This window comes from Antechinus flavipes, chromosome 2 (genome assembly GCF_016432865.1).
Source record: "Antechinus flavipes isolate AdamAnt ecotype Samford, QLD, Australia chromosome 2, AdamAnt_v2, whole genome shotgun sequence".
NCBI lineage: Eukaryota > Metazoa > Chordata > Mammalia > Dasyuromorphia > Dasyuridae > Antechinus > Antechinus flavipes.
Window position 1 is genome coordinate 247771680 of NC_067399.1, and position 16153 is coordinate 247787832.

General features: G+C 35.6%; 1 protein-coding gene and 1 long non-coding RNA gene across 9 annotated transcripts in view; one reads left to right on the plus strand and one right to left on the minus strand.

The window, feature by feature from the left end:
- The window catches only part of PHACTR3 (phosphatase and actin regulator 3), a 282307-nt gene that overhangs the window by 28309 nt on the left and 237845 nt on the right, over positions 1 to 16153 (plus strand). For 3 of the 6 annotated variants that reach the window (XR_007950492.1, XR_007950493.1, XR_007950494.1), the window contains exon 1: positions 4316 to 4803. The exons of 1 other annotated variant lie outside the window; for it this stretch is intronic. Coding sequence is in view for 1 of the 5 variants with exons in the window: in XM_051976674.1 (XP_051832634.1) it covers positions 4695 to 4803 (109 nt within the window). In the remaining 4 variants the exon portion in view is untranslated. Of the gene's footprint in view, positions 1 to 4315; positions 4804 to 16153 lie in introns of those variants that run through there. 2 more of the 6 variants (XR_007950490.1, XM_051976674.1) reach the window with 1 other exon arrangement.
- The window catches only part of LOC127548978 (uncharacterized), a 95882-nt gene continuing 85584 nt past the window's right edge, over positions 5856 to 16153 (minus strand). For all 3 annotated transcript variants that reach the window (XR_007950497.1, XR_007950495.1, XR_007950496.1), the window contains one exon: positions 5856 to 6070. This is a non-coding gene — a long non-coding RNA (uncharacterized LOC127548978). The remainder of the gene's footprint in view (positions 6071 to 16153) is intronic.

A 16153-nucleotide genomic window follows, 5' to 3' on the forward strand; every position in this document is an offset into this window, starting at 1 on the left:
TTACATGAACTGATTCTGAGTAAAATGAGCAGAACCAGGAGAACACTGTGCCCAGTAACAGCAAGATTGTGTGCTGATCAGTTGTGATGGGCTTAGCTCATCTCAGCAGTACAGTGATCTAATATAATTACAAAAGTCTTGAGATGAAAAATGTGATCTACATCCAGAGAAAGTACAATAGAGTCTGAATGCAGATTGAAGAATCTATTTTCATTTTTTGTCTTTTTTGTTCCTTCTTGTGGTTTTTCCCCCTTTGTTCTGATTCTTCTTTTATAAACTTGACTGATGTGGAATAGGTTTAACATGTCTTGAAAAGTGTTGAAAACTACCTTTACATGTAATTGGAAAAAATAAAATAATATTAAGGGGCGGGGAAGAAAATATATAGTAGATGAGGGGAAAATGTGAGAAGTCTTACAGGATAGTGGAAAGAGTAGAGATTAAGAGTCTAATTTTAGATGATTGTCCCAGATATTTCATAGTTCTATGATTCACTTTGCTGCAGAGCTTCAATTTCCCCATCTTTACAATGAGTACAAACATAATTATGCTACTTTAGATAGTGTTATAAAGAAAGTACTTCATAAACCTGAAAGGAAGGCACCAAGCATTAATTAAATATCTACTAAGACTAGATACTATGTTAAGTACTTTTACAAATATTATTTCCTTAATCTCTACAACAAATCTGCAAAGGAAGTACTATTATTATTATTATTATTACCAATTTATAGATAAGGAAACGGAGGCAGGCAGAGTTTAGGTAACTTGTCCAGGTAACACAGCCAGTAGCATTGAGGTATGATTTGAACTCAAGTCTTCCTGACTTCAGTCCCAGTTTTCTATCCATTATACCAACTAGCTGCCTCTAACTTGGAGCAACATCATGGAGTGGTGGAAATAGTACAGTACTCTTTTAGGAATTAGCAGAGTAAAGTCAGGTTGGTACCTCACATACTTGATACTTTGGTCAAATTCTTTTCATTTTGGAAACTTCAGTGTTTTCATCTGTGCAATGGGTATATTAATATTTGTATTACTTCATAAGATATCATAAGGAAAACACTTTGCCAACCTTTAAGAATTTATAGAAATGTGAACTACTGTTATAACCCGGTGAAGTTTGACTATTTCATCTTCATTGAAAAGTATTTGAGAATTAAGTATGCTTTGCACTGTATAAGATAGGGATATCTGTGGAGCTTGACATCCAGGTGGGGAGACAAAATATAAACATTTAAAAATATACCTACTGTTGTTAAAGTCTTCACAGTTTGGTCTTAATGTATCTTTCTGAACTAATATATTACCTTCTTTTCCTTGCTCTACAGTTTAGACATTCTTGCTTTTTGTTTTTCATACATAGTACTCCATTCTTTATATTGTGATTTTTTTCACTGGATATCCCCCCTTTCTGGAATGCTTACCCTCCTTATCTCAAGGCTTAGTTCAAACACAGCATGAATCTTTTTATTGATTCCACTCCCTAATGCTGATAGAGCTTTTTCTATGTTATCTTGTATTTATTTTTATTTATGTATTCATATTCCTATATGTGTCTATTACATATTTTCATGTGCACTGTGGATGAGAAATGGCAAATTTAATGATTAAAGAACTGGCTTTGAGGCCAGGAAGACAATGTTCAAGTCCTGCCCCTGGCACATATACTTCTATAGAACCCCAAGTTGAACTGAACCATCTTTTCTAAAATAATAAATTGCAGAGAAGTTGATGAGCAGTATTGGTAGAGGGAATTTCCTCGTCATATTTCCTCATATTAAAGTCACATATTTCTAGTTTTTTATCCCTTTCTCTATGTACACATTGTTTTCCCCATTGGAATATAATGAGCTCCTTAAGCATAGGGGCTATTTTGCTATTGTTTTTGTATCTTTAGCATTTAGCACAGTGCCTGGCACATAGCGAGTACTTAATAATGCTCCATTGATTGTAAATGACATTTCATAAACCCTTCATTCAAACTCTATAGGTCTTTAAATATTTCTTGGTAACCAGTACTTGTTTCCAAGTATTATCTCTCCCTCTTGGTATATAACCAACCCACCTTCTTCTCCTGTTATTTCCTGGTAGATATTATTTATACCATTTCTAGTATATGTCATTGTTTGAAAAATGCCATACAACTCACATATGCAAATATCATGTCTCTTTCCATTGTCCATTGGGTCATCTGCAGTTTTGATTTTTGATGGATTGTGCTGTCTTTGATTTGTAATTTTATAGAGTCATCAGGAGAATAATGATATTATAAAGGTGCGTTATCAATCAGATAATAGACTTGGGATTATTGAAAACATGATAGTTTACTAAATGAAATCCTATCTGTTCTTCTCCTCTTTCCAGAAGACTAATTTTTAATAGAAAAGCATCCATCTATTCTGACTTAGGTTAGACTGCCTATATTGCCTGTCTATGTTGTTGCCAAATTTAAGTAGGTGGAAATGACTTGGAGAAAGGGGCCACATACATGGGATTGCTCCTCACCTTAATTTATAGCAAATAAATTGCACTTTTAAAAAATTGAAGAACTGTTAGACTTACCCATCTATACCAAGAAGTGTTCCATATTGGAGTTGACACAGGTTTGAAGGTTTAGAAGAATTAATTTTCAAAATATACGAAAGAAGGGAGGCTTCTTTACCTCCTTTGCTTTTCAGGAAAATGGATCTTATTACTCTCAAAAAAGGAATCAAGAAAACATAAACTACTACTGACTCATATTACTAATTCCCATCTCTATAAAATCTTTATGAGAATAATCTACACATACACACAGGGTCATCCTTGATAAAAGTATGAGAAAGCAAAAGAAGGGCTTTTGCAGGCAGAGCATATCTTTCAGTCACACAATAGGCTAAAATGTGTTGTAAATATAAGCTCCCGTTGGACTTATTTTTCAAATCTTTTTTTTTTTTTAATTTGGTAGGTCAAAATATCATCTTAATGTCTTCTCTTCCAATGCAATCTCTGTGCTCCTCTCCTATCTATAAAATGAGTAGGTGGGAAATGAGGCTTTAGTTTCCTCATCTGTAATTTACAATGAAGGGGCTTGAATTAGAAATTATCTTCAAGGATTTTTTTTTAAACTGATTTTGTTATTTTAGCATCATAAATTTAGAGGGAGAAAGGGACATTAGAAAAGGTTATCTAGTTCACAACTATCCCTAGTATCTCTTCTAGCTTTTGATCCTGGATTCTTTGTTAGAATCAACGGGTGTGTCTAGCATAATCTAATTATTCAGTAGGAGTTTGTATCCATTTATTAGCATTTGAGAATTGTTTTCAGAATATAGCCTAGCTACTCCAGGTTAAAGTGAACATCCTGCATAATAGCCTCAAGCTTTTATTTCTGCAGCCCCGCTTACTAGAAGGGGAAAGAGGTTGGCTCACATGTGTACTACCTGAATCAAATCCTGTGCTTAGTTCCGTCAATAAACCCAAGCTACTTGAAGAATGGGAGTCTTGGAGTCAATCCTTCCACCCCTTTACCTCATGTCAGGCGCAATGGTCAGTTAGTTTACTGGCCCATATTTGCTTTCCCTTAAGCACAAGGTCCATTTGTCAAGTCCCGAACAGCACTGCAAAAGAAATGTGGGTGTGGAACCTGAAAAAAAGAGAAGGTTGGAGGAGGTAGGCAGGTTGTTGTGAGTGGGGAGGGAGGAGGTAGAAAGGAAGAATAGAAAGGCAGAATGATGATAGAGAAGAGAGTTTGGTGAGATTTTCCCTCTGGGATTCCTAGTCGCGTCCCCCCTACCCCCCACCCCCATGTTCTGATGCAGAAGCCCTGAGACCATCCATATCCTTTCTGTCCCTAGGTACCAGTGAATTCTGTAATGAGGTGGTGAGAAACTGCTGCCGGTTGCAGCTGCCCACGAACCAGCCCTGCTTTGATCATACGTAGAAGCAGGGTCTCCTCCCTCCCCTTCCCCCACTCCCCTTACCGTCCCTAGAAAGAATGTTGAGGGAGAGAAGGATCAAAAGTTGGAAATTAAGGGTCGTGCCTCACATTTCATTTTCTTAAAGCTATATGTACCTCACTGCCACTTGCCCTTTCCCAGACCCTTACAAGTATGCAGTGCAGGTATTTGAATCTTACCAACCCCCCTCCCCACAAACACCCCCATTCTCACTCCCCCTGCACGTGACGTCAGGCATCTCTCGCTAGGCATGATGGGAGAATCCTAATGTTTTCCAACAGATGCTCCAAGCACAGCTTCAGATTAAAGCAATTGCCAGAGCAAAGATTTTTTTTCCATGGGGGGTGGGGGGTGGGGTGGGGGGAGGGAGCATTTAAAGATAAGCTGGCTCAATGAGACCCTTTCTGCAACTCCAAGATTGAAATAAAAATTAAAAAGAAAAAGTTTTTTCCTGGTTCAACTTTTTTTTTTAAATAAAAAGGCAAAGGGAAATTAAAATGAATGAATAAGAAACCAACCCTTTGCTGTTCGATGGTGGTTTCCTGGAGACTGCTGAGAAGATGTTTCTGGTTGGAGCTGGCTGAAGCTATTGTCCGACTGCATTGAATCCAAATCCTATCTTTCACAATTCCTTCTCCCATTTTTCTTTTTATTTCTTTTTTCTCCTTAAAAATATCCCCCTATTGTGACCTTGGCCAGCTGGGTTTCTGTGGTTTCATGTGTGTCCATTTAGCCTGCCTTTGAGATCTCCCCATGGCTGCATCAGAAGAAGGGACTGGTTGCTTTCTGCCGAGAGGCAGGTCTCAGAGTGACCCCAGCATCCTCACTGACACCTCTACCACTGAAGCCGGAGAGAGCCCAGGTAACCTGATCTAGCTTTCATTGGTGAAGATGGGCAAAGCTATGGGGGCGGGAGAAGAAGGGAACAGAGAAAGCAGGGAGAGACAGAGAAAAGGAGAGAAAGGGAGAGTACGCTTTCAGCATATATCAGTCGTGTGCCTTTCAGAAAAATCGGAAAACAACAGGAGTTAGAATCATGGTCTTCTGTGTTCTCTATGGTCCTCACTTAATGCAGGGATTCACATGCAAGTAGATTTGTAATAAAGTAGCCTCTTACTAGAAAAGACAAAGCAGTCTGAATAGACTCTAATTGTGAAGCCCAAATTGTGCTCCTTTCCTTCTTCACAGAATTGCATTCATTTCTTTCTTCTTTGTAATTGTTTCCGATGGAAGGGGAGGCTACTTTAGCATGAAACCTAACTCTAGTTCAGGGAAGAGTGAATACCTGTAGCCTTTACACCTGTTTTTGAGTGTGCCCTGTCTCATCACTCCCTGTAGTCTCTCCTGTTGGTCTTTATTCAATTCCCTCTCCTCTCCCCTCCTCCCTGGGTTTTTAATCAATACCTTGTGCATCATTTCTGTCACTGCATTTCTAATGGGATTTCATAATTGGCATTTTGACTTGAAGCAGTGTCCAAAGGTGTACCCCAACTGCCCTTAAATCAGAGCAACCCCTCAAGACAGGTCAGGTCTGATGAGTAAGCTGGAAAGATAAAGAAAATTAATCATAACTAGAGCACTTACCTAATTAAATAGTTCACTTCAGTGGCTGCTTGCAGCACCTTTGCTTGTCCAGGCACTTACTATTGTAATATAGGCTTATGTATACGTGTTTGATTTATGACTTTTCAGAGAGGAAGAGAGGTCTAATAAAACAGGAGGGCACAGGCTGTTTGCATGGTGTCACTATGGAGATGGAGGAAGCAGAGTAATCATTAAATCCTTTTCTCCATAAGAAGGCAATTTTTGCTTTCTACAGAGAAGTAAAATCTTGTGAAATGTGTTTTTTTTTTAAAGAGTGTTTTAATATCTAATCACAATATCTTTTTCCTGGCTTAAGGAGAGAGAATATTTTAAGGACTCTGTTTCTGGTGGGAACTTTATTCTTCCTTTTAGAGAATAATTGTCTAAATAAAAATGTCAAAATGGTGAATTGATAATTAAAATTTCTTCATTATCAGCATAAGGATGGGGGTGGGGAAGAGTAAGAGTGGGCTTGGATTTGCTTTGTTTTGAATGATTCCTTCAGTCTTCTTGAAAGCTCCATAGCTCCGATGCAATCTATGTAACTACAAAGAAAAAAAAAAATTAAAAACAGCTTTCTCCAGAGAAAAGCTGGTGTTCTTTTTAGATTTATGAACACTTCATCTATCTAAGTCTGGTGAGATCTCTTTGTGAGTGCTATTGCCAAACAAATGTGTAAACCTGATGAGGGTCACATGTTTTATATACTATCTGAGAGTGGAAGATAATGCCATGCTAGGTTGGTATTTAGACTGCACTGAATTGATATGTAATCCTGCAACAGATATCGTGATTAGAAGTTGAAGACTAGGTTTTCAGTTTGCACCAGAGTGGATGAATTTGCCATTGACAGGATGATTCCAGTTATAAAAGTTTATTTTTAATGAATTTTTGCAAATAATCATTTTTTAAAATCTGGAAATAAAAGAACCTTAACTTAAGATGTCACAAAGTGCTAGAGGATTCAGTCTCTTGTCCCTATATGCAAAAACAAAGAATGGGGTGGGTACTGGGTGCTATGATTGTTTCCCAAATGAACTGCTCTTCCATTAAATGAAGCTCTTCTTGTTTATATTCTTGATAGGGAAAAAAGGAGCTTGTCCTGGATTGAAATTACTTTGTGCTTGTGGTTTTAATTTGAGCCTTTGGGGATTGTTGTGAATGCTTAAAATACAACAAATCATATGGCAATATAATGTGAAAATCCTAAAATACACAAAAGGGCACACACAGTCAGTAAGGACCTTGGACCTCATCAAAACTTTATTTTGTGATCTACTAATATATTCCTCATGAAATATTTTTTCCTAAGGATCCCTCTCCCAAACTGTAAGCCCTAGGAGGTCAGGAATAGTATTTTATCTAAACTTTCTATTTTCCCTTAGCACTAAAAACAATTCTCTGTGCACAGTAGAAATTTATAAAATGTTTCTTTTCTTATAAATACAGCACTTTACCCCACTATAAATCACCCATTTAGAAATTATTTACTTAATACTTGCTTACTGTGCTCCATGAACTTTTCAATTTGGTCAAATCATGTCCTTTTTAAATATAGTAGTTTGTACAATCTCTTACCATAATATGACACCAGATTATTCTTTTCTCTTAGCCTCAAGATTATAATAGAGGAACCTTATATTTAAATATTGCTGATTTGAAACAAAAAAAAAATCTGCCCCATATTCTGGAATTCTATCACAACATTTAAAGTATTATACATATGTCTTGGTCCTTGTTTAAGGGACTTTAATTTATTTTTTTCTTTTTATTCTATGATATTGTCATTTCATTTTTAATAATATAGCATTTTATTTCTCACAGTTACACATAAAGGAAATTTTTAACATTCATTTTTAAAACTTTGAGTTCCAAATTCTCTTCTTTCCTTTCTCCCAAGCCCATCCTTGGTTAAAAGGTAAGCAATTTGATACAGGTTATACATGTGTAATTATGCAAAATATTTCCATAGTAGTCATGTTGTGAAAGAAAACATGGACAAGAAAAATAAAGTTAAAAAGAGCCTGCATATAGACAGACACTATCTATCGGCTTTTTCTCTGGTTGTGGATAACATTTTTCATCATGAGTTAAGGAACTTCAATTTCTAAAAGTTGCCTCATTTGTGAGATAATCTTTATTTTACCATGGATCCCAGTTTGAGGAAAATGATGTGGTTTTATTGCATGCTCCCAGAGGGAATAATTAAGACTAATAGATGGAAGTTTTGAAGAAGAAAACCTTAATTTTATTTAAAAGACCTTTATTAAAACTTAAAATTGTTGAAAAGAATGGGCTGTCTTAGGAGGTAGTGAGTTCCCTGTCACTGGGAATTTTCAGGGAGGGGCAAGATGATCTGTTGTCTGGGATCTTCCAGAAGTGTCCATATATGGGTTGGATCAGGTGACCTTGAAGATATTTTCTAAAGCTGACATCCTATGGACTTTAATTTAACACATGATTTGTTATTGTTAATTTTTTCCTGACTCTAAGCATAGTGTTCTTTCCATTGTATCACCTAACTGTCCACAGTGTTGCCCATAGTGGTATGAAATCTTACAATATTGTGACAATTTTTTTCCACATATTTAAGGCAGATCTTTATATCAAACCAATAACTAATATATATTGTTATAATAAGTTTAGAAAGTTTCAAATATGCTAAGGCATGGGCATAATTATCAACATCTGAATTTCATTAATTTCAAGGCAGCTACATGGTATAATGTATGAGACGCTGGACATAGAGTCAGGAAGACCTGATTCAAATTCTATCTCTCAACTATGTGACCTTTGGCAAGTCATTTAGTCTCTGTTTACCTCAGTTTTTTCATCTATTAAATGGGAATAATAACACCTACCTCCCAGAGTTAGGAGGACAAAATGAGATATTTATGAAGTGTTTGGCAAAAAAAGCACAATATAAATGTTAGTAGGTAGCAATAGGAATAGTAGTAATAAATTTGTAATTTATTAATTACAGTTAATTTTGGAAATTTCATCACTATTTCCTCTCATGCCCAAATTACAAACAAGAACAGGGAAATATCTTAAGGCTAAGTCTTATTCTTTTATATTATTACAGTAATCCTATTCTTTATTGCTAGTCCAGAAATGTCAATATTTAACAAAATAAACATATGAAAACACAAATAATGTTAATTTGTAATTTTTTATATCAACATACTGTGGCAGAGATACATTTCTATATGAGTTTGATACCACTGATTTAGTCCATCCTCTAAATCTGTCTTATGTTCTAATGTTAGACTAATTTTTCAGAAAATATCACTTTGATCATGTCATTAACTTGATGAAAAATTTTCCAGTGGCTCCTTATTGCCTACAATATAAAGTTTAAAGTCTTCAGCCTGATATTAAAGACTCCTTATATTCTGGCCCCATCTATTTTATCTCTCCTTACTTCATAGTTGGAGTCCCATACCTCAAACAAACTGGTTTGCCCAGTCCCTAAGACATATCTCATATTTTCTTGCCTCACTCCATTGATTCACTCCATTTCCCCTGAAAGGAATGTCATTCCCCTCTTTTCTACCTGTCCAAATAATCAAGTTTTCTTGTAAACCCTTCCTGATCACACTAGCATGAAGTACTCTCCTGCTTCTTTGAGCTCTTACAGCAATAAATCTTGTCTATAGAACTTATTTACTAGTTGATCATAACTTGTCCTGTGACATTCTTTTTCTTCTTCTTCTTTTTTTTTTTTGCTGAGGCAATTGAGGTTAAGTGACTTGCCCATGGTCACACAGCTAGAAAATGTTAAGTATCTGAAGCCAGATTTGAACTTAGGTCCTCCTGACTTCAGGTTTGGTGCTCTATCCACTGCACTATCTAGCTGCCTCCTGACATTTCTTCTTAACTATTTTTATTGGACACTTTTATTGTCACTTAATTCAATATATGGTTATTTCTTAAATGCTCATCAGTTTTATAAACTTCTTCAGAGCAAGGATCATATCATATACTTCTTTAAATCTCTTATAGTTCCTAAGTTCAAATTTTGACTCATACTTTAACTAGCTGTATGATCCTGGGCAAGGGACTTAATCTCTTTTTTGCTTCAGTTCACCTATAAATAGGGAATAGTAGTAGTATTTAGCTCTCAGGGAGAATGTGAGGCTAAAATGAAATAATATTTATGAAGTGCTTAGGAAATCATTTCATGTTAAATAATATTTAAAAAAAATTTTTTTTTGTGTGTGTGTGTGTGTGTCAAGAAAAACTGCTTCATAGTTGAAGACTTGGCCATACTTATCATCATGCTGTTAGTGAGGATGGGAAAGAAGAGAAGAAGGGAAAAAGGGGAGTAGTAGAAAGAGGTCCAGACCTGGAGTCAGAAGGCTTGGTTAACTGATATCAATCTGTCATTCACAAGTTTGTGATCTTGTGTTAATAACTTATAGTTTCTGAATCTCAATTGTATCTGTAAATTGAAGGGCTTTGACTAAATGATCTCCAAAATCCCTTCTAATTCTAATTGTCCAAGAGTCTGTGGAGCCCAGAACATTTTCTGTTCAGGGTTAGAATGTTTGGACACAGAAGATGTCTTGGGATGAGCATTAACTGCAATGCTTTGTGAATATTTCTGCCTAAGAAAATACCAGGTTTGATATAAGATTAAATAAGTAATGCAGATATAACTAACAACAGTAAAAATTATAACTAGAATTATAATGCTTTAAGATTTTCAAAGTACTTTACAATACAATCTTATTTGATTTTTCACAAGATCCCTGTGAAAGAGCTGTTATCATTATCCATATTTTATAGACAAAGAACTTGAGGTAAAAAGAATTAAATGAATTAGACAGGATGATATAGCTAGTAAGTCAGAGACCACATTTGAACTCAAGTTTTCCTGACGCCATGGTCTACACTGTATCTACTTTTATACATGTGTTTGAGTCCTTACATGTTATTAAATAGTCTTTTTGGAACCTAATCTGTTGAATGCACTGTCAGAATTCCTGTCTCTGAGCAGTGTAGCAGATTTATTACCTTTTTCCACTTCAGATGACCGACCAGAATGTCCACTAGACTGGGACACATACATATATATATTTTATAAGAGAATGACTCAGGCACAAAGCTGTCAATGATTTAAGATGTCCAAAGAAGAATTTAAATGGCTCTGTTAAAAAAAATGTTCTGGGCTCAATTTTTTTTAAATAGAGAAAGTCACTTGTATAGTTAACTTGGCAACAGTTCTTATGTAACTGGCACCATCAGTTGTGTTTGACATTGATTAGTAGGTAGCTGAAAAATTAGATTCTTGCAAACACTGGGGAGAGGGTGGGAGCTATTCATGAGTTCAATTGCGGCTAGGAAATAGATCCAAATAACTCCCTTTCCCTGGAACCCCTTTGGCAAAATGACAGTCTTAGGCAACCTTAGTACTGCTCTGTTCCTTAAGGCGATGACTCAAGCTTTTGCTGACCTTGACATCATTGCAGGTGGGGCATTTTATGCAAAATAGTCTTATTCACCCTTAATTTCTGCCATGTTTAGGAAGCATAAATGATTTTCCAATTAAGTTCTGCCTGACGTCATAAAAATCTTCTTTTTAGTTTGCATGTTTGGATCAATGATTGATCAAATTTCTTTCCTGGTTTCCATTTCCTGAGCCCTTAACCAGCTACACTTTCCTTTCAGTCACAGAAATCTTTTGATCCCTCCATTCAGCTTTGGTGATTGTCTAGGGAGACCCGGTAAAGAACTAAAAAGACCAACATCATCATTTCATCTGGCATCGTAGTCAGTATCTGATTCATGATCTACAAAATTCTATGAATTTTTGGTTATATTTTCAGCCTCTAACCTATACATGATATGTAAACAGAGTTGCTTTGTCCCTGGATTTCCCCAGAAGAGAATCTTGTAGATTGTCAGGGAGAGCATTATCCTTCTCTTTTTATAGACCATGCCATTTTTCTAAAACTCATTCAACATTCATTCTACAAATATTTACTGAGGATCTACTTGAAGCATAGAGTACTGTGCAGTTTACAAAGAAGATATATGTAGCTTTTATGGAGCTTAACATATAAGGAAATATATGAGAACTGCCAAATGGGTAAATCAGTACAATGCCTAGAGGAGAGAGATATTATGTTAGAGCAGTCAGAGTGCTTCATGTAGGAGGTGAGATTTGAGTTGGGGCCTTGATTCTTTTTAAATGCCATCTTACTACTGCCAACTTTATTTTTAGCAAATGAATTTATTCAAGGATTTGTTATATTCTTGGTTCATTGTGCATATTTTAATGATGGATAAAATGGGAGTTTTGAATGATTGCTAACATTGCAGCATTGGACATTTCCTGTTTATTGGAAGCTTTGTAAGTTAGCTGTGGTAATGAAATAAGATTTCTGACATTGCTGTAACATATTGGAGAATGGATTTTTAATATCAATTTCCACCATGAAATTCATCAGACATTTACTGGATACAGATCATTGTAGTAGATACTGAGAAATGTCTGCATTTTAGGAAGACACCATTCCTGTCATCATAGAATTTACTATTCTACTAGTTTAGTGGCAGAGAGTGAGGTATGAGAGATAATCAGATAATTGTTAAGACATTGATCAAGGGAGAATGTCCGTGAATGAAATCACACAATGTACAACAGGCAAGTAATCAGCACCCAAAGAAGGATAATGCATGTGGTGAGAAGTATTCTAAGGAGGATATTTCAGGCATTAGAACCAATGGGAGTAATAACATGGAGATGGAGAATTGATGAACAGAGAATTTGGTGAACAGAGAATAGCCTAGTTTGATGGAAGTATAAGAGTTCATGGAATGGAATAGATTGAGAATAAGGCAAAGTAATATGTTATCGTTGAGGTTGAGAATGACCTCAGATACTAAGCAAAGAATTTTAACTAGAACATAGGGAGCTACTGATTTTTGAGCATAGGAATAACATTATAATGTCTCTGTATGAGGAGGATTATTATGGTAGTATAAAGAATGGATTGGAGAATAATGAGTAGAAGGGAGAAAGATCTTTTAGAGTTAGGCAGTTGATAATGGGAGTCTTGCATTACTATTTGCAGTAGGACTAAAGAGATTGGATTAGATGCAAGAGGAATTATTGAAATGCGATAGGATATAAAATATTACAATCATAGAACCATAGATCTTGAGCTTTATGAGACCTTGATAACCGCTAATATTATACAACTCTTTTCATTTTATAGATTAGGAAACTGAGGCACAGGGAGGTTAAGACCCTTGTCTAAAATTACACAATCATAAAAGACAGATTTTTAATAATAACAGCTAACATTAATATATTCTTTTAAAGTATTTAAAGCACTTTAAAATATTATCTCTTTTGATCTTCACAACAGTCCGGTGAAATCATAATTCTGAGTAACATTTGGTATGTATATAGCTTTAAGATTTACAATGCCCTTTATATATATATTCTTATTTGATCCTCACAGCTCTATGAGGAAGGTATATTTTTTGCCTCCATATTACAGATGAAGAAACTGAATTTAAGAGAGGTTAAGGACTGACCCAGGATTACATAGCTAGTAGATAACTAAGGCAGGATTGCCCCGGATCATACTAGTCTTAAGTATCTAAGACAATTTATAAAGCCATGTTCTTTGACTCCAAATCCAGAACTCTTTCTACAGTACCACAAACCTTTAAACTATCAGTTCTGTTTTAACTAGGTGCCTGGGCTTTATGGAAACATACATGGTGAGCTGTCCACAGTAGAGGTGCTAATTTGTGTTTGCTTAGTCTTATAGCTGGGTTGAGTGAAACCAAATGTAAAGGTTATGCAATGGGCCCAAGAATGAAGAATGAGTTAGTACCTCTGCTGGGATAAGAATCTATGATGCTGCTGATTTAAGCATGATCTAGTGTCCATAGAGCTGATATTTGGACCTATTAACTGACTTGCTTAGAAGCATTTGCAGGAACAGCTTGAGCTAAGGATTTTTTTTTCCTTCCCCTGTCTCTCTGTTAACTGACTGGTTTTCTTTTAATATGATATAGCAAAGATTTTGGGAGAATTTCTTTTCTTCCTTTTTTTTTTAAGTGGGAGATGAAGGCAAAAAAATGGGAGACAGGTTAATGAAAATTATATGAGAAGCTATTTTGCACCCTTTATTAAAGGCTCAAATTCTGAGTAGGTCACATCTTTCTTAGATAATCAGGAAAGTGTCTAGAATTTCTCTTTTTGTGTGTGTATTTTGAATAATGGAGTCTTAGAAACAGCAGCTAATATTGACAGTTTAATTCCTAGTTTTTCTCTTGGATTTTTATATTATTATTTGTAATATCTCACAGATCACTTTGACCATTTTTATCTGGCTTGGGAATATAACAGATTGCATTTAGTGACCGGGAGCAAAAATTGTTCTGAGACATCATGGGGAAAATGTTATTCTGAGAAAACACAGCTGCAGGTTGACCACTGGCATAGTTCAAAATTCCTAGAGAAAAGGAGCAAGCAAAAAACTTGAACTTCTAAGCAGGGAATTCTAATAAAGTGCTATGCTAAAAATAAGCTTACACATTTGTTAAGAATTGCTCTCTGCTTGCTTTTATAATTGACTAATGACAGTTTATTCCAGGAGGATATTAGTATATAGAAGCTATTCTGAGATAGTAAACTATGGATATTAATCATTTATCTTGATAAAAAAAATACTATAGTTAGTATGAAGCATCTTCTTCCCTGTGAGGTCAAGGACCTCTTGTATAAGAGAGTAGTGACATGTCATATTTTCTTAGTATTTGAGGTAATTCTTACCCCAATCCAGGGATATGAAGTTTGTAGAGTCAGATAATTTTTTAAGTAGGAGGGCTTTATCCTTATCATGAGTAGAACTTTGTTAAGGCCCTGCTGTGTGTTAATTGCTGATCATATTAAGAGGAGATACTATCCCTGAGCTTCCAACCTCATTGGGAATGTAAAATATATGCATAAAAAATGGATGCCAATACAAGGCAGTAAGTGTTTAGTGAAGTAGAATGATACTTTAAGTGTTTAGAGAAAGTTAGAGCCCTATGGACTGAAATAAAACTTTAGTTGAAATGCTGGTTTATATGTTGTTAATATAACCTAAATTTAGATTTGCTGCAGTGCTGAGTCTCTGTTCCTTGAAATCTCAGGCCTAATTGAAAAATAGCAGGAACTCTATAAAGGCTAGGATACATACATTTGTATCTCTCAGAACCCTGAGCACAGCAGGGTTAGTTAGATGTTTGTTGAATGAATGAACAAATGAATGAATGAAAAACGGTTTGTAAAGATTTTTGCACATACAAGTCCAAAGAATTCCTTATTGCTTATTCTTGACAGGATTGTGTCATGAATAACCATATTGAGGGTCAGTCCTTCCCTCTGGAGACAGCATATCCAATCTCAGTGATCCCCAGCGTGCCCCCCCCAAAATAAAGATCCAGAATACTCCTAGGAACAACAATGGATTTTGGCTTTAGAGTGTAATAAAAGCTCCTTGAGGGTAAGGACTATTTACCATTTTGTCATTATATTCCTGATACTATTACAATACCTTGTGTATAGTAAATCTTTAATAACTACATGTAGTAATAATACATGTAGTAATAAAAAGATCATAGATTTAGAGCCAGAAGGAATGTTAGGAACCATTTAGTCCAACACTCATTTACAGGTGAGGAACCTGAGTCCTGGAAAGATTGGGATATGCTCCAGTTCATAAAGGTAGTAAGTAGCAGAGACAATAACCCAGATTTTCTTCAAACTGAACTCTTAGTTTAAAGATATTTTCTTAATTTCCTTCTATCATAGTCCTACTCTGATGCTTACCCAGGAGAGGAGATAACCATTACTTCTTCAGTAATATTCCAGTGGAGGAAAGAATTTAGTAGGTCCTACCAATCTCAGAGTTTTAAGTATTGAGTGAGAGATGGACTGTTCTCTTGAGGACCACCCTTTGTCTGGCAAGATTCTTGTCAGGAGGTTATCCAATCTCCCAATTCCAGGTAATGAATTCCCTTGGGCTAGAGATGATGATCAGCCTGGATACCAAGGGATTATATATAGTTCCTTTGGTGAAGGCTTTGCTCACACTGATGAAATCCTAGATTTTTGGAAGTGATGAGTTACTCTCTAACACAAAGAGAAGTGAAATGGAGGGGGTGTAGTACTTGAGGACTTGGGTCCCTTCTCCATGACTTAATATTTGTGTGAACTGGATCAAGTCACTTAATGGCTTCTTAATATTCTCATTTTCAGAATAAGGGGATCAAACCTAAATGTCCATCCAACTATAAATCTATGATCCTGTAAAGGAGAAAATGCCCTTTTAGGTTTTGTTTAAACACTTTCTCATTTCTCCAACCTCCAACATTTGGGAAATTGATTCCTATAGTGTCTGTATGCACACATGTATTTGTGTGTGCGTATTAGTTTATATATGTGTATCCATACATATGTGTGTGTGTATATATATGTATAGGTATGTATGTATGATTATTATGATTTTTATCAAATACTTCACTAGGAAAGAGGAAAAGAGAACTACCAATATAGGAAAAAGGATGATCCAAACATAGTCAAAAATGTAATTTTCACACCCTTGATTACTGAGGAG